Source organism: Ammospiza caudacuta, chromosome 3 (genome assembly GCF_027887145.1).
Source record: "Ammospiza caudacuta isolate bAmmCau1 chromosome 3, bAmmCau1.pri, whole genome shotgun sequence".
In the NCBI taxonomy this organism is placed as follows: Eukaryota; Metazoa; Chordata; class Aves; order Passeriformes; family Passerellidae; genus Ammospiza; species Ammospiza caudacuta.
Window position 1 is genome coordinate 73,551,177 of NC_080595.1, and position 25,699 is coordinate 73,576,875.

The 25,699-nt window shown below is 42.7% G+C and overlaps 4 protein-coding genes across 7 annotated transcripts in view; 1 reads left to right on the top strand and 3 right to left on the bottom strand.

Moving 5' to 3' along the window:
* Positions 1–478: 478 nt before the first annotated feature.
* On the bottom strand, positions 479–1,432 carry LOC131556216 (taste receptor type 2 member 9-like). The gene has a single exon (XM_058802680.1). The coding sequence runs from the start codon at positions 1,430–1,432 to the stop codon at positions 479–481; it is 954 nt and encodes a 317-aa protein (XP_058658663.1).
* A 5,144-nt stretch (positions 1,433–6,576) lies between these two features.
* Positions 6,577–7,530, bottom strand: LOC131555050 (taste receptor type 2 member 9-like). Its single transcript, XM_058800723.1, has one exon. It carries the CDS (start codon positions 7,528–7,530, stop codon positions 6,577–6,579), a length of 954 nt encoding a protein of 317 aa, XP_058656706.1.
* A 3,064-nt stretch (positions 7,531–10,594) lies between these two features.
* On the top strand, positions 10,595–23,481 carry MEP1A (meprin A subunit alpha). Its single transcript, XM_058800721.1, has 14 exons — positions 10,595–10,663; positions 10,748–10,772; positions 10,870–10,917; positions 11,584–11,624; positions 11,731–11,809; positions 12,130–12,247; positions 13,436–13,611; positions 15,225–15,446; positions 16,379–16,528; positions 19,138–19,353; positions 20,226–20,691; positions 22,079–22,245; positions 22,760–22,967; positions 23,334–23,481. Exons 1-14 carry the CDS (start codon positions 10,595–10,597, stop codon positions 23,479–23,481), a joined length of 2,133 nt encoding a protein of 710 aa, XP_058656704.1.
* The window catches only part of ADGRF5 (adhesion G protein-coupled receptor F5), a 46,398-nt gene continuing 39,474 nt past the window's right edge, over positions 18,776–25,699 (bottom strand). For 3 of the 4 annotated variants that reach the window (XM_058800719.1, XM_058800717.1, XM_058800720.1), the window contains one exon: positions 18,776–25,290. In XM_058800719.1, coding sequence (XP_058656702.1) covers positions 25,211–25,290 — 80 coding nt within the window. In that variant the 3' untranslated portion in view covers positions 18,776–25,210. The remainder of the gene's footprint in view (positions 25,291–25,699) is intronic. The other variant, XR_009274511.1, reaches the window with a different exon arrangement.

Here is a 25,699-nt window from a genome sequence, read left to right on the forward strand (position 1 = left end):
AGCTGCTGTGGAGGTGAGGGATACCCAGGGTTCTGATTGCAAAGGCTGTGAGTCTTGGGCAGGGGCTGAACACTTAATTAGCATCACTCCCTCTTCCACTGAGCCCAGGTAGAGGTAAAGGGGCTCTGCCCGATGATCCATCACCCCACCAGCAGACTCTCATGCCCAAATTAATCCCTTCACCACACAGGGGCTTAGGCTTCGTTCCTACCATCAGGGCTAAATGACTTTGTTTATAACAAAAATATATCTCAAAGTTTAGCTGAATCTAAATATGATAATAATGCAATATGATAATAAAATTTAGCTCACAATAATTTAGCTCATAGACACAAATGAAGTTGTTGTAACTTGGATGTTGAAGAGTGAACATCAGTATCATCTACACTGCCTGGAGAGCTGCATCAGAAATGAAATTACTTGTTTTCTACAGTAAAAGATCAACATTTTTCATTTGCTCTAGCTTCTCTCTCAGTTCCTACTTCATGAAAAATTCCCACTTCACACAGGAGAGAAACTTCAGCAGTGCTTTTTCCAGCTTGGGATTGCTGAAAATCAGAATAAGGGAATGAACACCTGGAAAAGCGTACAAATATATGTATATAAGTAGTGTCATGATATTTTCTTTCTTCGTGGTATAAATTATTGTCAAGATCAAACATACAAAGTTGATGCTGTACATCACTAAGAAGGAGAGGACAGATTTCATGGCTCTGATATGGGCATCCATGTTGAGGTCCTTCATGGAGTTTGTCTGCATCATGCGCTTGTGTCTCCAGAGAGAAAAGAGAAGGAAAACAGCAGAAAAGGTGACTACCAGGAATGAAGCCGTTAATACAAGCCCAGCAAGAAAATGAGAAGAGAAAAGATGTTTATCCTTCCTGATAGTTACTTCCCAAAAATTTTCTTGGCCGGTGAAATTGATGTTGCTCCTCTGAAGAGTTTCACCGAGGACATAGGTAATGATGCTTATAGCCAGGGCTAAAATCTCTGTCCCCAACAAGAGCCAGGGCACCATCCTGTCAATTTTTACTTTCAGGTAGATGAAGAAGCTGTTCCTGAAATTGGCAATTTTTATGCAGTAGAAACCACAAAGACAGGCTGAGATCCACAAGTTGGAATAATTAAAAGACGTTCCAATCGATGCAAGGACTTGAAGTATGGTTTGAAAATGAAGCAAATTGGGAAAGATTTTTGACAGGAAGTGGTAAAGCCATGCATCGCATAAAAAGGAAATCCTGGAGCATCCCAGCAGCAGCAAGATCTTCTCATTAGAGTTCAGGGTTTTCTTTTTGACCCAGGCAATGCAAAGCACACAAACGATGAAAGCATTTATCCACATGCCAGCAAACACCTCCAGGGTGATGATGGCCAAAGCCATGGCCCCATAGGAAGTGCCATTGGATTGCTGTGGAGGGTGACAAGCTTCCATGGTGCGAGCTGGGGAGCAGAGCTGTGCTGGCCAAGGGGGCTGTGGCAGCAGAGCCTGAGGCAGGTCAGTGGCTGCTGTTGGTGGAGTGTCAGGGATGGCAAGAGGAGCTTTATAGACCTGCTGCTGCTGCTGGGGGGGATTTTGGTGCCGCTGCTGTGGGCACAGGGCAGGTGCAGGGATGTAAATGTGCTGGGTATCCCCTTACCTGGGGCCAGTGTCTCTCTTGACTATTTGAATGTTGGTTTGGGGGGGCTGTGCTGGGTGACACAAACAGCGGAGATGTTTTTCTGCGGTGGAGAGTGTTTTGGTTTTGATGCTGATCCCTGTTTGATCAGTGTCAGGCTTCAGGATCTGGGTTCTTCTGTCCCTTTTTTTTGCCTATGATGATCATGCAGAGCCCTGACTGTGCTCAGCAGGTCAGGGGACTCAGTGTCCTTTTTAGTCTGAGAGTCTGGGTGCTGCAACGTTCAGCCCACATGCTGGAAAATTGGCATTTATTTTGATGCTTCACGGGCATTGAAATCCATGTTTGTTTTCCAAGGGCATTGCCTTAAGAGTAAGTGAAGAGCCCCCTAGTGGGGCAGGTCATGGGAGCCAAGAAAATAAAGCTGGTACTTTTTGCCAAGTTTATTTTGAAGCATATGGGGGGATGGGGTAAAAACTGGGACTATTCCCTGTTCCAATCTCATCTGCTTGGGAAAGTGAAGGCTTTCAAAGATGGCACCATGCTGAGTTTCCCCCACATGGCAGTGCCCTAAATCTTCCAAATTATTTAGACCCTGAAAGCTGTGAGGTTTTTCCCAGGCAAGTTGTGTTAAGCTTGGTATGGCATGGACTGCCTGTGCCCTTTGGGGTAGTACAGGATCTGTCCCATTTGGCCTTGCACATCAGGAGCACAGAAACCAAGGAGATCTCATCTGGTGCTGTGGTGGAAGCAGGAAAAATGAAAGCCCAAGCAGGAACTCTATGGCTACAGGAAATGAGCCACCAGCATTTTCTCTCTTCCAAATGATGATAGCCATGTTTTCTGTGGGATATAAGAGCCAGGAGGGTGTTACATGAACATTCATATCACATGCTCCCAATTGCATTGATTTGCCATCATAAAGACTTGGAATGTGACCCAGAGCAGTTTTCCATACTGTGCCAGCACTGGGCTGCCATTCCCATTGCCTTCTGACACCTCTGATGTGTCAGCTTCTGCAGGCTGGGCCCATCCTGCATCTGTCCCCATGGGCTGTGCAGGGTGGCTGTGCTGATGGACACCCTGTCCCCTGCAGTGCCAGCTGAGTGGGGCTGGTGCACAGGAGCAGGATTCTGTGCTGGCTGTCGCATTCTCAGGGGTTTTGTGGGGATGGAAGAATGGATGTGCAGCGTGGTTCACTGGGGCTGTGGTGTTTTGTGTGGTGCCATCTGCAAGGTGCTGGGTTTTGCCTGCTGAGGCTTGTGGCATGTGAGGTTGTGAGGGATGGATGTTGCACTGCATGTAGGGAATGAGATGGGTCTTCCAGGGCTTTTTTGTGTAATCTGTTGTGGCTTCAGGTAAAAGGATGAAGTGCATGAGCAGCAGAAGGGGAAGAAGGGATGTGTGGCTGTTCCTGTCCTTTCAAGGCCTCTTTCTCAGGTTCCCTACATTAGTGCAGAGGGATGGGGAATGGGGGTTGCAGTCAGTTCCTAACAAGTTGTCTCCTCCACTCTGTCCTTGCACTCTTCCCCTGCTCTAGCAATGGTCCCTCCATTGGGCTGCAGTCCTTCAGCATGAGCTGATTCCAGAGTGGTCTCTGCATGGGCTGCCATCCCTCAGGTTACACCACCCCCACGATTGTGCTGTGGGGCTCTCCTGGGGCTGCAGGTGCCTCTCCTTTGCACCACAGACCTCCATGGTCTGCAGGGCACACTTACCTCACCATGGGCCTTTTCACAGGCTGCAGGGGAATTCTTTCTCCAGCACATGGAGCAACCTATCCCCTCCCTTCCTAGGCCCTATTCTTCAGGACTGTTTCTCACAATATTCCTTAGTCCACACTGCTGGGACATGTTCCATCCATAACTGGACTTCAATGCACAGAAGGCCACAATTGTTTCAGGATACAATCCTGGAAAACAAAATGAAATCCCCTCAGGGCAGGTGTCATGAACTTGTTATGGAAATATAAATTCAAATTCAAATGCTTCCTAGCCCCAGAAGGTGGATTGGCATGTTGTAAAGTGGCATTAATTATTTGTTTGCTTGTTTCTGGGCAGTTGCTCTTTAAGGAGAGTTGGGTAGTTTGGTGAGGGAGCCTGCTAGAACCAGTGGTTGAGAGGTTGCTCTGGCCTAAATGGTTGTGTCTCTCAGTTCAGAAACAGGGAGGAAGCTTTTGGCAGGTGAGATGAGAAATGCACACCTGGCACTGGGTGTGAGGTAAACGATGCCCTGAGTGTGAGCTGGTAAAATAAATGACCCCATCATGTTCTGCTCTGTTCATGCTGGTGTGAAGGAAACTTTCCTGTCTCACCCCCCAGGAGGCCTCTGACAGTCATGGCCCAGCACCAGAGACTGTCACTGCGGGCACCAAAGCCCCTCCACCGTGGGCAGCTGCCCCACTCCCCTCCCTGCACACACCACGCTCACAGCCAGACCAGGTTTCCTCACCTGCTTGGCACTGGGTTTCCCATAGTGGAGTCTCAGGCCTCTGGATCTTTAAAGCACTGTAATCATGACACAGTAGCGCAGAAGCAGCTCAAGCTGGGTGCCTCTGAGGAGGTAAGCCAAACAATTGGGTCCCTGGGATTTTGTGTCCTTCCTGTCTATGCACATGATGACTGGAGTGTCTTAAGTGTCTAGTCAGCTGTCTGGTGCCACAGGTCCCTGTGCCCTGTGCTGTGCAAGGCTTGGCACCATGCTTGGGACTCCCAGCACTTCCCCACAACCTGCAGCTCCCTCCCATTGCAGCTGCTGCCTGAGCTGTCTGCCCTGAATGTGTTCCTCCACACTGGAGCTATTTCACATTTCTCTGTCATGGTGAGTTGTGCTTGGGCAGCTCTCAGACTCCCACTCAGTAACTCCTTGACTCTCACTCTGGAATAGGACAGGGGTGGCAAATAAGATGGAACTGCTCATGACTCAGGATGAAGACTGGGGAATGACTCCCCAATTATTTTCACAGACAAAGCAGAGCTGACACAGGGAAAATCAGTTTAATTTATTGCCTATTGAAAACAGAATAGGATGATGTAGAACGTGCATGAAACTAGAATATTTGATCTTCACCCCCCAATAATCTCAGGCTCAATTTAACTCATTCAGAGATTCTCTACCACCTCCTATCCTCAGGAGGACAGGGAATGTTGTTGTCAGTTCATAGAAAGTTGTCTCTTTCACTGTTCTCCTGGTCCAGCATGGCCTGCAGTCCTCTCTCTCTCCCATGGCCTGCAGTCCTTCGGGACTTCTGTTTTCCCAGAGGATCCACAATGGTTGTTGATGAGATGGGCAATGTCTGCTGTTGGGTCCATTGGAATGCCTGGAACTGGCTTTTCCCTAGCCCTGACCTCACCTAGTTGAGACCCCACAGGCCCCAGCTGCAGTTCCTGGCGCAGACACCCTGTACATCTGCCTGTGGATCACTGTGAGATGAAGCTGGGTCTTCCTTCCACGCGCACCTTGCAGAAAACCCACCTTCCTGGGGCTGTAACTGAGCCAGAGTGCACTGGGAAAAGCCAATCTCATCTCCAGGTCAGGGCAGGCCAGGAGAGCAGTCCCACAGAGCAGGCAGTCCTGTCCTTGCAGGCAGTGGGGCGCAGAGGACATGCAGGGCTGGAGTGGGAAGGGGGCTCTGCACCCCCTGAGCTCCCCGGGGCCGGTCCTGCCTCGCTCTTTGTGGCTCAGTGACCACCTCTGGTGAGTGACAGGGCTCAGCGAGTTCACACTGAGCTATCAGCCCCTGCCAGGCCATGATGCAGCCCATAATATATGCCACAGCAGAAGGAAAGGGAAACCAAAATAGAGGGAAACCTATGCATTGCAGCCATTTCATTCTGTGAATACCAAAACATTTGTGGCAGGTTTGCAGTATTGTTATTCCATTTTTTGCAGCCAGTTTGTGTTCCAGTCTTGCACATTTTCCTGCTCCATTAAGAGTTTAGAAATGTGGGAGAAAATAAAGCCCTTGCTGGTCCTCAGAGATGAAAGGGCCTGGGTGCAGCTCAGTTGAATTTCTGATTCTGGCAAATTCACCATGTAAGTCTTGTCATGTTCAATAAGAACTTTCAGAGTCACAGAATCACAACTAATGCACTTTATTGTAGAAATACAAATTTGGAATTGCTACTAATAAATACACTCACTGGACTAGCTCTAAAAATATTTATGAAAGAAGAAGAAAATAAGGAAGAGCAATGGGTATAATTCATTAAGCTCAACTTCACCACTAGGTAGGCCTATGAACAGAATTTCACCAGGGTACAATCTGACAAAATCAAAAGCGCAAATTGTTACAAAGAGGTGTTCCCTGCCTTGGGGAGGAGAGCAAAGCAATCCTGTTGTCCTGTCTGCACAGTGGGGTGATAGTCTCATCCTCTGCCAGGGAGGATTTGCAATGCCAGATTGATACTTTTGGGAGAAACGCAGGTGAGGCTGCAGTCAAAACACCTCCTTGCTGCCATGGTGAATGGTGGTGGGCAGGCAGCTGCTGTGGAGGTGAGGGATACCCAGGGTTCTGATTGCAAAGGCTGTGAGTCTTGGGCAGGGGCTGAACACTTAATTAGCATCACTCCCTCTTCCACTGAGCCCAGGTAGAGGTAAAGGGGCTCTGCCCGATGATCCATCACCCCACCAGCAGACTCTCATGCCCAAATTAATCCCTTCACCACACAGGGGCTTAGGCTTCGTTCCTACCATCAGGGCTAAATGACTTTGTTTATAACAAAAATATATCTCAAAGTTTAGCTGAATCTAAATATGATAATAATGCAATATGATAATAAAATTTAGCTCACAATAATTTAGCTCAAAAGACACAAATGAAGTTGTTGTAACTTGGATGTTGAAGAGTGAACATCAGTATCATCTACACTGCCTGGAGAGCTGCATCAGAAATGAAATTACTTGTTTTCTACAGTAAAAGATCAACATTTTTCATTGGCTCCAGCTTCTCTCTCAGTTCCTACTTCATGAAAAATTCCCACTTCACACAGGAGAGAAACTTCAGCAGTGCTTTTTCCAGCTTGGGATTGCTGAAAATCAGAATAAGGGAATGAACACTTGGAAAAGCATGCAAATATATGTATATAAGTAGTGTCATGATATTGTCTTTCTTTGTGTCATAAATTATTGTCAAGATCAAACATACAAAGTTGATGCTGTACATCACTAAGAAGGAGAGGACAGATTTCATGGCTCTGATATGGGCATCCATGCTGAGGTCCTTCATGGAGTTTGTCTGCATCATGCGCTTGTGTCTCCAGAGAGAAAAGAGAAGGAAAACAGCAGAAAAGGTGACTACCAGGAATGAGGCAGCAAATACAAGGCCAGCAAGAAAATGAAAAGGGAAAAGATGTTTATCCTTCCTGATAGTTACTTCCCAAAAATTTTCTTGGCCAGTGAAAGTGATGTTGTTCTTCTGCAGAGTTTCTTTGAGGACATAGGTAACAATGACCATAGCCAAGGCTAAAATCCCTGTCCCCAACAAGAGCCAGGGCACCATCCTGTCAATTTTTACTTTCAGGTAGATGAAGAAGCTGTTCCTGAAATTGGCAATTTTTATGCAGTAGAAACCACAAAGACAGGCTGAGATCCACAAGTTGGAATAATTAAAAGACGTTCCAATCGATGCAAGGACTTGAAGTATGGTTTGAAAATGAAGCAAATTGGGAAAGATTTTTGACAGGAAGTGGTAAAGCCATGCATCGCATAAAAAGGAAATCCTGGAGCATCCCAGCAGCAGCAAGATCTTCTCATTAGAGTTCAGGGTTTTCTTTTTGACCCAGGCAATGCAAAGCACACAAACGATGAAAGCATTTATCCACATGCCAGCAAACACCTCCAGGGTGATGATGGCCAAAGCCATGGCCCCATAGGAAGTGCCATTGGATTGCTGTGGAGGGTGACAAGCTTCCATGGTGCGAGCTGGGGAGCAGAGCTGTGCTGGCCAAGGGGGCTGTGGCAGCAGAGCCTGAGGCAGGTCAGTGGCTGCTGTTGGTGGAGTGTCAGGGATGGCAAGAGGAGCTTTATAGACCTGCTGCTGCTGCTGGGGGGGATTTTGGTGCCGCTGCTGTGGGCACAGGGCAGGTGCAGGGATGTAAATGTGCTGGGTATCCCCTTACCTGGGGCCAGTGTCTCTCTTGACTATTTGAATGTTGGTTTGGGGGGGCTGTGCTGGGTGACACAAACAGCGGAGATGTTTTTCTGCGGTGGAGAGTGTTTTGGTTTTGATGCTGATCCCTGTTTGATCAGTGTCAGGCTTCAGGATCTGGGTTCTTCTGTCCCTTTTTTTTGCCTATGATGATCGCTCAGAGTGGGGTTAGCACTGCGCAAAGCACATCCATGGCTGTGTGATGAGTGATCAAGTCAGGGAATCGTATTCTGAAAAACATTCATATTGATCTGCTCTATCCTTTGTGTCTTTTCCTACCAGTCTGAGCTCAGTACAGGCCAAGGGAATATGTAGATATTTTTTACATAAAGTCGTTCAGGGCATTATCATTGTTGCCATCTGATTTTAGACACTATTTTAAGTTTTGATTTATACAAGATTAAAAATTAATAGTAAATTCCTTTTTAAATGTCCTGTATCTTGTTTTACTGGCCCTGAGCTCCAAGTTGACAACATTTCAGATTACATTATAACATCCTATAAAATTTTCCAGTGGTACCTGAACAATGCCCTGAATGTCCAAAAGCCTGCTTGTTTTTCTCAGCACTATCAGTTTATCTAATAAAATATTATCTTTCTATGACCTTTGCCAAAATTACTCCTGTCAGGGAATTTTGCTAACTGCCTTCTGCTCTTTCATCCAGGCAGATATTTATTTATGTGCTCCTATTTTTAATGTACACCTATTCATTTTTTCTATCTAGAATCGTAGATATTTATAATACTTTAAAAGCAGAGCAACTGCTGTTGTTATCCTCTGCTGTGTATTTGACATCTGAATGCTGGAGCTGTAGGCATTTGACAAGTTAAGTCTTGTGTTGATTTCAAGCCCTGCAAATCAAAAATAGACTTATCTAAAAACTGGGAAGGTTCATGGGTAATTTTTTTATTAAAATGTTGTTCGTGCCACTTTGATATACCAGTTTTTCCAACTCAGGAGACATTTGTTTTCGTAGGACATAAATTTCAGCACATTTCTCTGTCTGAGCTTTTCTGTGTTACAGTGGAGTTAAAATCAGTGCAAGCAGATTAACAAAAGGTATTATCTGCATTTAGTGACACCAGGTAGTGCCTGTGTCTAGGAATCCAGGGTGGATCTGGATTGGGTGTGGGAATACTGAGGCACAGCAATTTTGGCCACTTCATACAATGTGGAGTAAAAGACCAAAAGGCACCTGCTGTACTTCCCAGAGTGGAAGAGCAGCAGCTTTTCCCATCACCAAGTTCTTCCCACAACTGCAGCCAATGGAATAATGTGCATGCATTGCCCTCCAGGGAGGACAAAATGAAACTGGTGCTGGAGTCCCTCTGCTGCGGAGACAGGCTGAGAGCTGGGGCTGCTCAGCCTGGAGAAGAGAGAGCTCCAGGGAGACCTTAGAGACTAGCACAGTGCCTGAAAGGCATCCAAGAGACTCCCTGTATATATCTGTGAAAGTAAATATATGCTCTTAGAATGACTTATCTTTAGACATCTGCTTTAGGTTCTTGAGTTTAAAAGTTAAGGGTACTAAAACCAAGTGGTTTTCAGACAGTTCTGTTTTTGCTTCATTTTTTTTTGCTTCCTTTCTCACATCCACTGCCAAACATGTGGAAATATGGCCTTGGTGCTGTGTTTTGACTCTCTTTGCTTGCCTGTGAAAACAGCCTTGACATGCTGTATCTTGAGACATGCTTATTTTGCTAGAAGTATGTCCTGTTCAGCTTAGGTGTCAGCCACAATTCTTCCTAAAAGAAAGTGTTGAAGAACATTCATTTATGTTAGGTGAAGGATTAGTGCTCTGGGGCCCTTCTTCTCTAAACAAGAAAAGATCTCTGTACTTTTTCCTCTGCAATGTTATCTCTTATGAATAGATTCCTACTTTGATTTGTTTAGGGAAAAAAAGGTTGCTTAGCTTGAAGGGCTGACTTCTTTCTAGGACAGGTCCATTTCCTACTCAAAACCTACTTACTCAAGTTCTCTGCCTTGGGCTGTGGGTAGGGGTGTCATGGAACATCCTCACATCCATGACTTGTAATTTCAGATGTGAAATGGAGGAGCAGGATTCCATGCCTAAGCTAAAGGCACTCAGGCACTCCAGGGCACATGGGGCTGTGGGAATACTGATGCACAGCAAACTAGAGATTTATGGAGCCCTTCCTGACCCATGTTCCTGAGAAAGAAGATAGCAAGATACAGGACAAGAGTTTGTGATCTCTGAAACCCACCTGGAAGGCCAAGGATTACAGCTCTAAGTGACTGTTCTGGAGGCTGAGAGTGGCAGGTTGTGCATGGAGCATCAGCTCTGGGATGGGATCAGCTGAGCAAAGACACTGTCAGGGGAATCACAATCATATCTCTCTTACTTCTAATCTTTACAATGCGGTGTTAATTATTTATTGAAAGCAGCACTGGGCCAAACTCTAATGGCACTGGAGTGCTATAAAACTGGAAGAATTCTGCCTAAGAGCGTGGTTTTTCTCCTGTGCAGTCAAGGTGATAATAGTGACAGAAAACAAACACAGGGGAAGGAGTCAGCAACTTTGGGCCAGAGGAGAAGCTGTTATGTGAAGCCTGGGTGTGTCTTTCACCAGCTGCACTGAAGACATGAAGTTACCACATTCCTCTCTGTAATTTTCCTCCAAATGGACTTAGGTAGCTGATAAGAGCAATGCCAGCAAGTGCCATTCAGGAAGAAATCGAACTGTTATAATAATGTTTCAAAGGTGAAAAAGTCTGATGTTTATTGGCTGAAGCTCCATGGAAAGCTCAGCAACGTGCCCTATATATTGCCAGAGATGAGAGGGAGCAGTTTCTGTTCCCACTGCAAAAATGGGCTCCAGCATCTTCCCACTCTGTGGGACACTTCTGCTGTGTTCTGTCTATGGTTCTCCAGTCTCTGTGAGTAAAACCTGATTTCTATAGGCTCCTCTCAGTCCAGAGGCATCTCATACCTTATACTGGTTGTATTCCATTCTCCTCCAGGTGGGACAGCTCTCCAGTGAAGCTGGTAAGTGCTGTGTGAGCTGGTTTGAGTTCTGAAGCATTTCCTTCTGCTTGCTGTGAGCCACCACATCTGAACACTTTATGGTTTGACTGTCTTGCAGATGCTGGAGCTGGTGAGGTATTCAAAGACATTCCCCAAATCAACTTGGGTGAGTTCACATCTAAATTCTCATGAGGCCTGAAGAGTTGTGAGCATAATGCTGAATTTTCAGTATTGTCAAGGAGACTGATGGTCAGGTAGCTCATGGTAACAAGAGAATGAAAATCAAGTGAGCTCAGAACTCTCTGTGACACCTGAATATTTCCTGGATTGTAAGTCTATGTGAACAAAGGATGCAGATGCCTTTTGTTTCTGAATTTTGGACAGACCCATGGTGCTAAGGCAGAAAAACACTGTATGATTTGGAAGGACTCTGCAGCCCCAGCTGCATTTTCTGTCCATCTCTATATGATTTTTATAAAGTTTTACAAACACGTTTTGCTACACAACTTAGATGTTTATTGGTCACTGTTCCATTGTGTGACTCTTGTCACTGCCTGACAGCAAGCAGAGCTCATCAAAGGTGACCACAGATAATTGTGCCACCACAAAGGCACTGCCAGGAAGACATTGTCATGAAGTAAATATCGAGTAGAAACTAGAAATTGTTGTTACTTTTATTGTTACCTGTAACTCAGTGTATAGAGGCTGGTCCTTATTTATTTTCTGTAGATGCCCAAGGACATTAACTTTGTATAAGCAGGTTCAATGTGGTTTATGAAATGAAATATATTTGAAATTCATTGACACTATTTTTGATTAAATACCATTTCAGCTGCTGGACTGGACCTCTTTCAGGGTGATATCTTGCTCCCTGTAAGTAACTAAAAGCTTTCTGTTGCTTGTCCTAATTGTATTTTTGCTACAAATCAGCCCATCTCCCTACAGTAGGTACCTCACCAGCTGTTAATTCCCTTTTCAGAAAAATCAGCGAAATGCCTTAAGAAATGAGACCTACAGATGGAAGTTCCCCATTCCCTATATTCTGGGTGATGACCTAGGTAACACAGACACTTTATTCAGATTTTATCTCAAATCCTTATTTGCACTGCAGACACTATGATTAAAATTTTGCCTTTTTCAGAACTGTTTCAAATTAAAAATGTTAAACTTCACTAATAACTACTTACTGTAGTCTTGTTTATATCAAAATTGTTTTTCTTTCTTCTACAGCTAACATAGCAAACCACAATTTAATAAAATTCAATAATTTCTCTTTTCAATAATTTTTCCTTTGGTTCCACATGTGTATCTGTACATATCTTACCTCTCCAAGGTGAACAAACTGCAATGTAGTAAAGGTTCAGTCCTTGTTTTCCAGACCTGAATGCCAAAGGGGTCATTCTCCAGGCATTTGAAATGTTCCGCCTGAAGTCCTGCATTGATTTCAAGCCATATGAGGGAGAAAGATCCTACATTTTCTTTAGCAAGCAAGATGGGTAAGGATAATAGCAATTTCTGTTTAGTTTTGCCAGGCAGAATCAGCTGGGAACTCATTCCATTTGACTTCAGCAGTCTAAAGGTTTGCTGCCAGCAGACAAAAAGAGGCCGCCAGCAAAACAGCTCACCGTAGATTGTTAGACAAAAAGCTCGCAAGCAGCTGCTCCCTCTGCTGACTGCGGTTTGGAGGAAGAGCTCTGAAGGTGAAGCCCAGCCTCTCTGGGTTTTCATCAACTACTTCCACTTTTCCATCTAGGGTTGTTTTCCATTTTGATGAAGACCTCCATGTACATCCTTTTAACTTACCAAGAATGTGAATAACTAGAAGTTAAGTCTGGAAATTTTTGGAAGGCAGACAAAAAAAAAGAAAAAAAAAAAGGAAAGGAAAGGAAAGGAAAGATAATCTATTATAATATTTCTATTGTTTTGATATGGCTCCTTGTTAATGAACGGTCTCTCAAAATCTGAAAGGGTTTTATGCACAGAGAGTCAAGTTTTTCAAGAATTGAAAGGATTTATTTCCTACAGCTAAGTATGTTCTGGAAGAAAATGTAGAAAAGCACAAAAATCTCACTGTATCAGCTGTGAATATTTCTTGTTTTCCCAGAAGTTCATGTTTCTGCCTTCATCTCTTCTTTGAGTGTCCTACAACACTTCTCTTATGAGTTTCCAAGCATCATGATTTTTGACAAGCCAGTGTTGAAGATCTTAATAGTAGAAATGTATTTTCACACCTCTGGCCAATGCAAAGGATGGTTGCTGTTAAAAAGGACCAAATGTTGCTGTTCTAAATACTCCTGGGTCTTTTCTCTAGCTCAAGTTATTGCAAAAATGCTCAGCCTGTTTCAATGAATTTACTGTTTCCATGTAGGTTGCGTGTTTTATGTTTCTTGGCCAAATGGCAGCTGATGCAGGACAAAACTTCTGTGGCTTTCAAAAATGCAGGGTGATCTTCCCTGACACAGAGGACAAGTAATGAAGTGATAGTTTCTGGGGCTTAGTCTGCTTTCAGGCTGGAGTATTTTTAGGGTATCAAGGCATGTGGTCAGCATCCAAATAATGATTAATGTGACTCCTTTCATATTAAAACCTTTTACAATCCTACTCTAAATCCAGTGAGCAAATTGAAAAATTAAATACAGAGAAGAAAACTACTCAACAGAGAGTAAGCTCTCCCTTTTTCTCAGGTGTTGGTCCATGGTGGGGAACCAGCAGACTGGACAGAACCTCTCAATTGGGTCAGGGTGTGACTACAGAGCAATTGTGGAACATGAGATCCTGCACGCTTTGGGATTTTACCATGAGCAGTCGAGGATGGACCGGGATGACTACGTCAATATCTGGTGGGATGAAATTATTGAAGGTGGGTTTTAACGTTCAAGTTACATTTTGCAAAGTGTAGATTTATCAATATCCCATTTTCACTTCTAGATTTAAAGACCTTCCTAAGGATAGAGTTTTAGAAAACAGTGAACCACATCTGAGACCACTGTAATTAATAAATTTTGGTGCAACTTCTCTGGTCAAGCCCGGACATTATTTAAGGCCAGAAGAGAGAGGCCCTGCTTGGAAATCAGGACTTTTATTTCCCCTTGGCTCTTGGACTGCTCTGGTCTCTTATTTTAAACAAATTACTTCCCCTCTATGAATCTATTTCCTTTTACCATGTAATGCAAATTGTAAACTTATTTAGATTATGAGTTTTGAGGTAGCTCTTCTGTAGGCAAGAGCCTTCCAAAATCTGAAAGGTTTATATTCAGAGATTCAGGCTTTCCTGAAACTGAAAATATTCACTTTGCACATGAAAAAACCCTTAAAATTATTAGAGCAGATGGGAAATATGAAGTATGGCTCTGTCTTGCTCTCTCCTACCCAGGTGTGTCTGCAGACTCTTGCCTTCAGGTTCAGTATCACCATATTCAGGAGCTTTATGAGTTTCAACAAACTCTTCACAGTCCCCCTGATCCCTAGACAGTTTTTCCTGTTGTCCCCTGTGAGATCTGATTCTGTATTACATAACAATGATATATTTGAAAAAGAGTGACTAGAAGAGAGTTTTTTAAAAAATTGTGATAAAAGGTGCAATTCAAGTCTCTGTAAGAAAACAATTCTAAGCTCCATATAATCTCGAGCCTTGAACTGAAGACCTTTGTGATTTGCAGAAGGGGAGGGCAGCTGTTAAGCAGAGAAAGTGTAATTACCCACCAACACAGTCGTGTGCTGTTTTGGCTTTGAAAAAGAATGCCAAATATTCTGAAAACATTATTTGCAATTGTAAATGCTGGCAAGCTCTTTTTACTTCTATACCAAAGCATATGAAGCGACTCCCTCTCTTTGCCCTAGCAGACACCTTCATAATGAAAAACTTTCTCTAAGTACAAATTACTTCACCAAGAAACCATGAGTAACCTGTTTCCAAAAGCCACTTCACTAGAAATATCATACCAATGTTGTAATCTAGGGTAAAAATATCTTTTTCCCCAGAGATTGCTAGGGCATTATTTATTTCAAAGAAGAGCAGAACCTGAAGACACTTCTGGGCTTTCCATATTTGTTTCCTTTATGAGTTTCAGGGCCTCTCCTTCTCCATATATGATCTAATACCTGGAAAATGTTTGCATCAATATTCACAGATTCTGGAATGGAGTACATTAATCCTTAAACTTGATCCTTCAGGATCATTACTGTTAAACCATTCCTATTAATTCTAATCTCACCTCCTATGTATTCCATTTTCTACAGCTCATTGATATTAATTTTTGAATTTACTGAAGTAATGGAAATGCAATCCAAAGGCTCTGCTTTGTTGTCCAAATGGGAAACACAAATCTTGCTAAGTTTTAATATTTTGTTGTGAAGTAATTGCTTTGGGGTATATAATTTGTGCCTTAGAAAATTGTATCCAAGGGGAGATGGTAATGCTATTTCCTTTCCATTTTCTCTAAAATGGAAGCACTTTTCTGGTTTTTTTACCAGGCAAAGAGCACAATTTTGTGAAGTATGATGACACCTACATCACTGATCTGAACACCCCCTATGACTACGAATCAGTGATGCACTATGAACCATTTTCATTTAACAAAAATGAAAGTGTCCCCACAATCACAGCAAAGATACCAGCGTTTGATGACATTATTGGACAACGTCTAGACTTCAGTGCCATTGACCTGGAAAGACTGAATCGCATGTACAACTGCAGTAAGTCAGAATTTAACCATGGCAAACAATTTCTTAGGTTGTACTTGAGCCAGGCTGGTTCATCTCCTTTATGTCTCTAAACTCACAAAAGCTCTTCTCAGATGTGCTTGAAGAAGCATGGGACAGGACCTGTAGTGTGCAGATAAACACAATCAATTTGTTCCCTTCTCATCCCTTTTTGGCTCTTCTCACTGTCATAATTTTAGGAAAGATTAGTCAAGGAAAGTCAAACCATCCACACTTTTTCTTCCATGCTGCTTCCAGGAGTTCAGACCTGTGGTTGTGTTCTGCTTGTGGTGTGTGGGCAGCCTTGTGCTTTTTGAGGTGAATGCAACTGCACTTTGTCCTCTTTTACTGACATTTGGACTTAATCAGATTATTTTGCACCTGAGATTGCCTAGGTCTAGAGTCCCACACTGCCTAGGTGTTTGCTGAGATGGTTGATATTATCACTGATCATGGTTGTTCATGAGAAGTTACTGTCCCCTTGGTGTTGCCAGCAGAAACATCACCTTGAAGGCAAACTCATCCGAACCAGCCCAAGGTAACTGGGTAGACTTTGCTTGGAGTAGAAGGACAGAGCTCAGGTTAATGAGAGAAACTGCTATGAAGAACAATAACCTCAGCTGAGGAATGGTTAAATACCGCAAGGCTGGCAAAGAGAGACAAAGACAGTCACCATCTGTCACTTCCACAGGGGGCTTATTAACCTTCAGCAAAGAGGTCAAAGATTGTTGTCTTTATCCAGGGAATCCCTCCAGGAATCAAATGTTTCCTCTTTTGAGTCATTGGGTTCACATCTGCTAACGCGAGGGTTGTCTTATCTACAGGATGGTTATACTACTGTACACAACCCCCCCCAAAATTAAAGAAGAAATTTTAATGAGCTAGAAGCTCACTCTGAGGTGACCATGTGTGTATTTTTTTTTCAGCTTCAACTCACACCTTTTTGGACCAGTGTTCTTTTGAGCTTGAAAACATCTGTGGTATCATCCAGGGCACCAAGCATGACCAAGACTGGGTCCACCAAAAGGGCAGTGTGATGGGGCAGGAGGACCACACACTTTCTGGGCAATGTAGAGGTAAAAGAAGGGAACAAAACACTTTCTGAGCTGGGTTTCCCCAGGGTTGGCTACAATAATGGGTTCAGAGAAGTTGGTAAAGACTCTAGAAAGTGTTTGCATTCCCACTCTCACCAAACTTTTTCAATGTAGTGGAATGTTGTCCACACCAGGAAGATCAAAGGGGACAAAGAACAATCTGAACCAGAGGTCTTTTAAATATAACCTGGAAAACAATTTACTGCAACTTCCAAAGTCTGTGTAAGAGTTATATTACCTCATGATAAGAATCATACAGCACTTGTTGCCACTCATAAATGTTGTGTTTGCAATGCAAATGGGAAGTTAAGCTTGTGGAATTCTACTTCTGGAAGTAGAAGAAAGTTGCAAAGATTTTATGATAGGAGTTCAGGGATAATTTTTAGTTTGATGTGGTAATTTCACCATTTTTGAAAGGAAGACATTCTCAAAAATAGAGCAGTGAGTCTCAGTCACAGTGTGCTAGTTTACAGCTGAGAATAAGGATTAAATCCCAACAGGCTGTTCTGAAAAGCAATAGCTGAATTTGTCATTGTTTAGACAGGGTAAACTACTACACAATTCCAAGATAAAAGTGACTTCTGTGGTAAATTTTGGGTCAGTAGAGGGAGAAGGACTCCTGACTTAAAGCACATTCCTTTGCTTTGTTACTCTTTGTCTTGCTGCACTCAGGAGTAGTTTATTCCCCTCAAATGACTCACCAACTGGAAATAACAGATGTTATTAGCAACCTTTATAATTGTTGTTGTTAACAACCTTTTATAATGTTGGTAGCAATGGATCAGGCCCAAGAATATAACTCAAGAAAACCACCTGATATTTTCTAGAAATACATGCTTCCAACCCTCAGCTCATTACGAATTCTTAATTCCTTCTCTCATCTTTCTTACCCTGTACAGTACAAATGTAACTGAAAAAGATAATTTCAATGAGTTTTTGAGATTATCACATCTGCCTGAACTGGACAATTAATGTGCCCTTAGGTTCTAACATCCAGTGACTCAGTACAAAATAAGCATCAATGTTTTTTTTAAGAGTTAATGGAGAGGGGTGGGTACCTCTGAGGATCTCCAGAGGGTAGAAATGAATTGCATGGGAAGAGAGTGTCTCTCCTTTTGGCATCTCCAAAGGGTCATTGACACCATCAGGTCATTGACACCATCAGGAGTTTCTGACATTTTTGAGAACTGGTTCTACAATCATTACAAGTGGGGGCAAATTCTAATTTTCTAACATAGATGAATCCTATTTTCCCCAGATAGTTTTGATATTCTGAGTATTTGACTTATTGGTGGCTAAACTGAAGGAAGAAAAGTACAGCTAAACATTTAGGGAGTCTGCTGAAGTCTGCCATATTCTAATTGCCATAGATACTTAATATTGCCTTTATTTGACTTTCTTATCCAAAAGGAGGTAGAGTCTAGATCATTTGGGTGTTTGTACTATAACAATTGCAACAACAGGCTCACAGCCCTGCTTCTCACTTGGAGCAAGAGTTAAAATAAGTTTAACTGTTGGTTAAGTGTCATACATTGCATAGAACAATCTCTAACAAGGTTTCTGTGGACATGAGTTCAAAATATTGCTACCATATGGAAGTGAATGAAGATAATTCCCCTGACTAATTAGAGAGAACCTGATAAACAGCTCAAGACCCTTCACTAACCCTGCAGGAAGCTGCACTGCCTTTATGCAGCTGCAGGTATAACTGTTGGAACAAGATGATCTTAAGGTTCTTTCCAACCCAAACCATCCTGTGATTCTAAGATATGTTATCTTGGACAAGAGTCCATGGAACTTTCACACAACAGCAAAAAAAATTAACTTATTAATCATTGACTAAATTGAATAACTAAAAAGCAACACAATACAGATAAAACCTGACAATTTTGTGTGATACCAAGATATTATAGGTGTGCAAATGGTGAATCATTGTAAGTATGAGGATAAAAGTAGACACTGCAAAATTAAAGGAAAGAACACTTCAAAAATGTTAATGGGAAATAAAGGAGCAATTCTTAATTCTTAAGTAATTCTTAAGGAATTCTTAAGTAATTTTCTTACGCTGAGTCATTGAGTTTTGAAGTGTTTGGGCAAGCTGTAAAATAAAACCTTCTGCATATTCAAGATCAGGACAGTGTTTTGTGTCCAACCCCTGTTTATTATCTTTATTGCTGATAAGCAATTATCTTACTCTTTACAAGGTAATATAGCACATGACCTCTAAGATCTCATTTTTAGATTATCTTCAGTATAAACCAAATTTTAAAAAATGTATCTCCTTATTGCTTGTAGTCAACACTGAATTCTCTGCTTCATATATCTCTGACATTCCTGAGGAGTCCAAATTCCAATTAGACCAACAACTGACATGAGCTGACAGCAGTGAGTTCCATATATATGCTGAACTGCTACTCCTTTTCTTGTCCCAGTCTGTCTTGGATGGTTGTCACGTGTCATTTCCTTTATTGTTCATGTTAAGTACTGCTCTGCTGTTTACTAAAAGAGTGCAGATGAAATGATCAATTTACACCATGCAGCTTTGCAGGAAATGTGTAAACAGACAGTGACAGACTATCCTTTATTCCCAGATGCTGGCTACTTCATGTACTTCAACACCAACTCTGGCCAGGCAGATGAGGTGGCAGTCCTAGAGTCCCGAATTCTTTATCCAAAGAGAACTCAGCAGTGCCTCCAGTTCTTCTATAGGACCACAGGAAGCCCTTCTGACAAGCTGATCATCTGGCTGAAAGAGGACGATGGCACTGGGAACATTCGTAAGATGAGGAAAATTCAAACCTTTCAAGGTAATTCTGGAAATAAGATGAATATTTGAGTAAAGAGGAGGAGTTGTCATACTCTGCCCGTGACTGACTCAGAAACCAAAAGATTTTCCTGAAGTTACCAGAATACCTTGCCACACAGCTAAGAATTTTGGTATTACATGAGCACATTTAGCAGAGAAACTCTGTGTTGTAATAATGTAATTTTAGTGCTTCACAGTATAAGTCACAACATTCCTAATATTACATTGCACTCAGTGACTGAGAGGGACCCCAGGCCACACTGGAGACCAGCTGACTGTGTCTCCACTGGCTGCTATATGATCTAAGAGTGGGCTTTCAGGTGTAAAATACCTGTGCTCCTTTGCAGTCAATAAGAATCCCAGACTGATTTTTAGACATTTGGGAAAAGCATATGCAGTTTTGGAAATGTGAACTGGATTCCCACTGTGGGTGATTTGCTAAATAGGACAAACTCACCCACTGAAGCTCCATGTGATTTATGTGGTCAAAACACAAGGTGTGTCATTATCTGCCTACGTGAGGCTGCCGCAGTTTACAGTGAAGGATAAATACATGAAAAATTGTTGGGAACACATTGGGTCATTGATTCCCATCCTCTTGTTTAATCTTAACCCTTAGGCTGTTGTCCTTTGTATTGGAGGCTGTCATTCCCTAACATGTGAGGAATTCCTTGTACAACATGTCCAAAGCATTTAGATGACAAAACAATGTGGATATATTTGTCACAATATCAACTTAAGATCTCTGGCCTTCAGGACTCTGTGAGGAGTCCAGTTGTCTAAAAGTCCAGCTGGGATGGACAGTTAGGGGCAAGTTGCTTTATAATATCTCTAATCCCACTGATGGAAATGTTTTTTTTCCTTTTACCAAAGCGGACAGTGACTCCAACTGGAAGATTGCCCATGTAACCCTCAACGCTCAGAAGAAATTCCGTTACCTCTTCCAAGGACTGAAGGGCAACCCCAGCTCTTCACTGGGTGGGATTGCTGTTGATGATGTGACTCTGACAGAGACCCCCTGTCCCACAGCTGTGTGGGTCATTCGCAACTTCAGCAAAATCCTTGAGAACTCATCCATCAGCCTTGTCGAAAGCCCCAGGTTTTACAGCCCTGAGGGTTATGGGTTTGGCATCAGCGTGTTGCCCAACTACCAGAAGAGTAGCTATGCTCGTGTTGCCTTCCACCTGTGCAGTGGAGAGAACGATGCAGTTCTGGAGTGGCCGGCTCTGAACCGCCAGGTCATACTCACAGTGCTGGACCAGGACCCCGATGTCCTGAAAAGGATGTCCTCAAGCAGAAGCTTCACCACAAGCAAGGACCATGTTGTCTCAGGTAAGGGGTGTCATAAATGCCTGGGAGGAATGTTGGCAATGACAGCCAAGGAATCTGAGCAAGAGGACTGAGTATAGGACTCAGAGCTGAGAAACTTTGGCCGTATTTCCCAATTTGGGACACTTTGCTGTGCACATCTTCCCTGTGTGGGACTCAGAATTCCTGCCTGTGAAAGATTGTATAAGATGAAAAGTGACATATATAAGGTTGATGTTGTTATGAACGATACCTGGGATATCTGAGCTTGACTCTAAATAGAGCTGGCAATTCCCTTTCTACCTGTGGTTTGTCCATTGTGATAGGTGACATATTGCCACAGGTTGATGGAATGACAGCAGGGTGCAGTATTCTGTCACTAAACAATAATTTAAGTTAAAACTGTATTTTGGAGGCTCAGTCAACTTCAACACACACTCAGGGAACCTCAGCCAAACCTGCAGGTCTGAATGCACAAGATTCATCCTTTCTCATGGATGTGTCAATTCAGAATTGTTCAACCTGGAGAATAGAAGCCTGAACAATCAGGGGGACCTAGTTGTGGCCTTCCAGTACCTGAAGGGAGCCTGCAAGAAAAATGGAGAGAGACAATTTACAAAAGCACAGAGTGCCAGGACAAAAGGGAATTGTCTCCAAACTGAAAGAGAGCAGGTTTAGATTGGATATTAGGAAAAAATTCTTTACAGTGAGGATGGTGGGGCATTAGAACAGGCTGCCCAGAAAAACTGTGGATGCCCCATCCCTGGAAGGACTCAAAGCCAGGCTGGATGGGACTTGGAGCAACCTATTTTAGTGGAAGGTATCCCTGCCCATGGCAGGGGGTTGGAATGATATGATCTTTTAGGTGTCTTCCAATCCAAACTTTTCTGTGATTCTATGATAGAAATTAAAATAATAGGACAAAACTGAGTTTGTACAGAATAAAATACTACACATGAATTTTCATCCCTTTCTACTTTTTTCTAGTGGAATTTAAGTACATACTTTTTCAGTAGGAGTTTTTAAACCCTAAATATGAATATGTTTAACAAAATCATAGTAATGACAAAAATCAGCTAAATTCTAAACCATAGGTACCTACAAACTGGACTGGAGCATCCTTACTCAGGAGGGAACTCTTAGCTGGTAACAATGAGGAGGTAATTTGTTTAGTTCTCAGGGAAAGAGAAGTTGTGGAATTTCAATGGCCTCACACAGACTAAGAATCCTCATGTAGACCTAACCTGAAGATCACCTGGCACCTTTAGTTTGTCAGTCCTCTGGGATTTGTTTGGGAAATTCAGGCCTGACCTTGATTTTATAGCATAAATAAACCTTTAACACAGTAATGCAGGGAAAAGTCATGTTGTACTTTGAGCTGCACAGCTTTGTGGTTCTCATTTTCCCTTTGCAGGTAGTGGAACTATAATATGGGATAAACCATCGGTTGCTGGAAGGTTTGATGAGTCATGCAATTGCTACAGAAGTGTAACCTGGGGGTGGAATAACTTCATATCTCACAGCCAGCTGAGACGAAGAAGCTTCCTGAAAAATGATGACCTTATTATCTTTGCAGAATTTAATGGTAAGGACCCCTTTTCTGATTCTTCTTACAAAAGAGGTGATTCTTTCTATTTTCATACATTCAAATAACTCTCGACACCTGTCTCCAAGATCTCTTCTAATGGGAATCAACTTTAAAAAGCATTTCTGTGTCAGGTGGGTGAGGTTGACTAAAGTGATTGTGAGTTAAGAGGGATCTAAATGGCAGTGAGTTTTGAAATGTGAACTACCCTGACCAGTATCTATGTCCCTTCTAAGCACCGAACATACTAAAGGCCATCCCCACTGTTTGTTTCCAAATAGAACAGCCTCATAGAACATCACAGATTTACCTAACTAGTTTCTATAATTTCAATATGATTTTCTATCTTGTGCTTTAAATACACAGAACTTGTGGTGGTACAGCAAGAGCTCTGTTAAGGGAAAATGGACAAGGAGCATTTCTGGTGTAGAAAGCATCCTGTGAGCCCCTGATTTAAGGCATGCTACATATAGCATCATTCACTGATTCTGATGTCTTTCTCCTTTTTTTAAAGATATAATTCACCTCAATAACACAGAAGTTCCTGTTGAACCTGTGCAATCTGCCCTTATGGAAGGCCTCGTGCTTGAAAGGCAGAAGAGAGCAGTCCAGGACGTGGAGCCCATCCAAGATCAGCTGCCTTATCTGCCAGACCCGTGTGACCCAAACCCTTGTCAGAATGATGGAGTCTGTGTGAATGTGAAAGGAAAAGCAAGCTGCAGGTACCACAGACCTCCTCTCTCCTTGTCCTGGCTTTCTTCTTCAAGTAATGCAGCTAAAAATTACTCAGAGCTACAGACCTCAGACGTCTAAGCCATCAGGTTGTCAAGGAGTAGTAGAAACAAAATACTTTACCACAGTTGCTAGTTCCTTCCAGCAGTCAGGAGGGCAGGTTTCTCAGCATAAAGCAAAGAAGCCCCATTCTGTGGTGCTTCCAGGGTGTGTAAATAGCCTCCTAACAAGGTAGGAATATTGTGACTTGAACCCCTCCAATGGCAACTGCTCATCTGGGATAGCGAGTGTGAGGACCTTGGGGTGAGGGCATGACAAGGCTCCTGATCCACTGAATTTGTGCTTTGTTTTCCCAGGTGCCCATCAGGACAAGCCTTCTTCTTCACTGGGGAGAGGTGTCAGTCAAGGCAAGTCCATGGGAACATCCTGGGAATGACTATTGGTGGAATTGCTGGAACCATTGTCTTAACTGTCGTCCTCATTTCCATGATGGCTAGAAGATAAAGAACTGCAGGGGGCACAAATTTCAACCTGGTTCATAAGACACCCATTTTCAAAGAAAAATTATGAATGCAACTTGGAGAAAACCAGTCATCATATGGATGAAAAGTTGTGCCAATGGCTTGTCAGCAATCTGGCTTTTTTCTGAGGGATGTGGCAATTAAAGTGTGTCATGTAGAGCTGCTGTCTAATATAAATTCATACATTCCCTTTCTTGTGTGTATTTTGAAAGTTTTGTTTCTTCATCCCATAGCAAGCAGCAGTGTTAAGAGCCTATGCATTTACTCTCAGCCATGGTTCAAACTTAGATTAAATAACTGGTTGAACCTCTCAAAACACTGTTAAAAATCACACCAAAACACCTGTATTAAGATTCTGGAAATGTTCCTGCAAAAATTGCTCAAGAATCCTAGAAGGTACAGATACTTATGTAAGTCAGTACATCATCACTCACTTTCCCTGGAGCTGTGCTGGTGTACTTCCACTAATTAGCTATTACACAGAATTCATAAACTCTTGCCCATACAAAGCCATCATAAGTGCTTCTGACTGTAGAGAACAGTTTCCCATCCTGATTCACTCCAAAGTTCCAGGAACAGCTTCACCATTGACAAACACAGGCCTGATTCCCTAAAATTCAAACAGAACTGTACCACGTGGCTGAGTATTTGATATTGAACTCAAATCGAAATCTTCATGATTCTACCACATTGTATATTAAATTTTGCAACATTTGTGTGCATTATAAATACTTTTCAGGTTCTTCTGAAGACAGGGGTCCTGCCTTTAAAGGTGTACAGGCTTGAAAAAAATGGTTCCACAAATGCAGTATTAGAGCAATAATTTATATAAAACCATTCATCCTGCCTGGCACATGATGATTTATATTCACTATAGAACTTATTCTCTGAGTCCTTCAAGTGTGTTTCTCCTCTGAGAGAAGACCCAAACATACAGACTTTATACAAGGCACTCCTTTCATTCTAAACAATTGTATGCATTAAATAAATGCAGTCCCCTCTGTGGCAGAGGGCAGCAACCATCTGTGTCTTACCACATTACATATCAAGGGAAAGAAAAATATTGTTAAGGGCATAAATCTTCCTTTTCTTCAAAAAAGTGCCACATGGAGCTTTCAGTCTTTCCATCTGAAAGAAGACCATGCAGGAATCATCACGGTCTTCATTTTATGTGAGTCAAAAGTGAAGATCTGAAATGGGCCTTCTCAGTTGGAAATTTTTAGTTCCAGAAAGTCTTAAATAGAAAGTGGAAACCACAATGGCGTTTTCAGACTCTATTAGGAGGGCAGGAGAGAAGCTGTGAGGTATTTGTGTATCTACACAGGCCTTTGGGATCATTCAGAGAGTTGATAGGGGAAATACCAAATCCACTGGACAACAACTGTGTGAAGCACTGCAATTCATGTCTCAGTACTGCATAGTGCTAAGCACCCACTTAAGGGCTGAGAGTTCTTCACTCCCAATGTCCTTTCTTGCACATGAAGGCCTTCAAATCCTTGTCATCTCTTCTGGGATTGGCAGACCTTGTAAAATTCTTCCTCTCTCAGCTTCCCTGCCTTACACATTAACCAGAAATGATTATTCCAGAAGAATTCACCAAGGCACAATTCAGTCAAAATGAAGCAGTCCGCTTCCTGGTGATTCCCAGGAGCTTTTTGTGTGTGTCTTGAAGAGGTCCTTTCAGAGTTACATGATTTAGCACTGGCAGTGCTTCAGTTAAGCAAGGAATATGCCTTGGAAGTATTTTCAGTGGAAGAGGTGGATGGCTCGGAAGAAGACACTCTGTATTTGCCTGCAAAACAAAGCACAGGGGTTAGACAAGTTGTCACTGCAAAGTAAGGACAGTGACAGCTGTGCTGGTGGCTGAGGTGGCTCTGCTTTGCCCTGCAGCCCTGGCACTACCTGGATTACAGCAGTACCAACAACCACAGAACTCAGCGTGTTTGATGACACAGCCAGGATGTGTCAGCTCGAATTCCCAACCATCCCACAGGACAATGATTTTCTCACATAAATGAAGGCACTTAGTGCTTCTCCTGGAGCACAGGGACATCCAGAGCACATTCACAGGCTCCTGAGATGAATCTCAGCTCCCTCCCTCTTATGGCCACAAGGCTCTAAACTAAGACCCAAGTGTCACTATCTTCTCTGAACAATGTGTGGATACAAAGATTGGACGCTTAGAAATTAAATGTTATTTC

Excerpts from the sequence above, each read along its gene's own strand:
- LOC131555050 (XM_058800723.1), bottom strand. The coding sequence starts at position 7,530 with ATGGAAGCTTGTCACCCTCCACAGCAATCCAATGGCACTTCCTATGGG.
- LOC131556216 (XM_058802680.1), bottom strand. The coding sequence starts at position 1,432 with ATGGAAGCTTGTCACCCTCCACAGCAATCCAATGGCACTTCCTATGGG.
- MEP1A (XM_058800721.1), top strand. The coding sequence starts at position 10,595 with ATGGGCTCCAGCATCTTCCCACTCTGTGGGACACTTCTGCTGTGTTCT. Across the intron at positions 10,918-11,583 it reads CATTCCCCAAATCAACTTGG|CTGCTGGACTGGACCTCTTT; the intron begins GTGAGTTCACAT and ends ATACCATTTCAG. Across the intron at positions 16,529-19,137 it reads ACTTTCTGGGCAATGTAGAG|ATGCTGGCTACTTCATGTAC; the intron begins GTAAAAGAAGGG and ends CTTTATTCCCAG.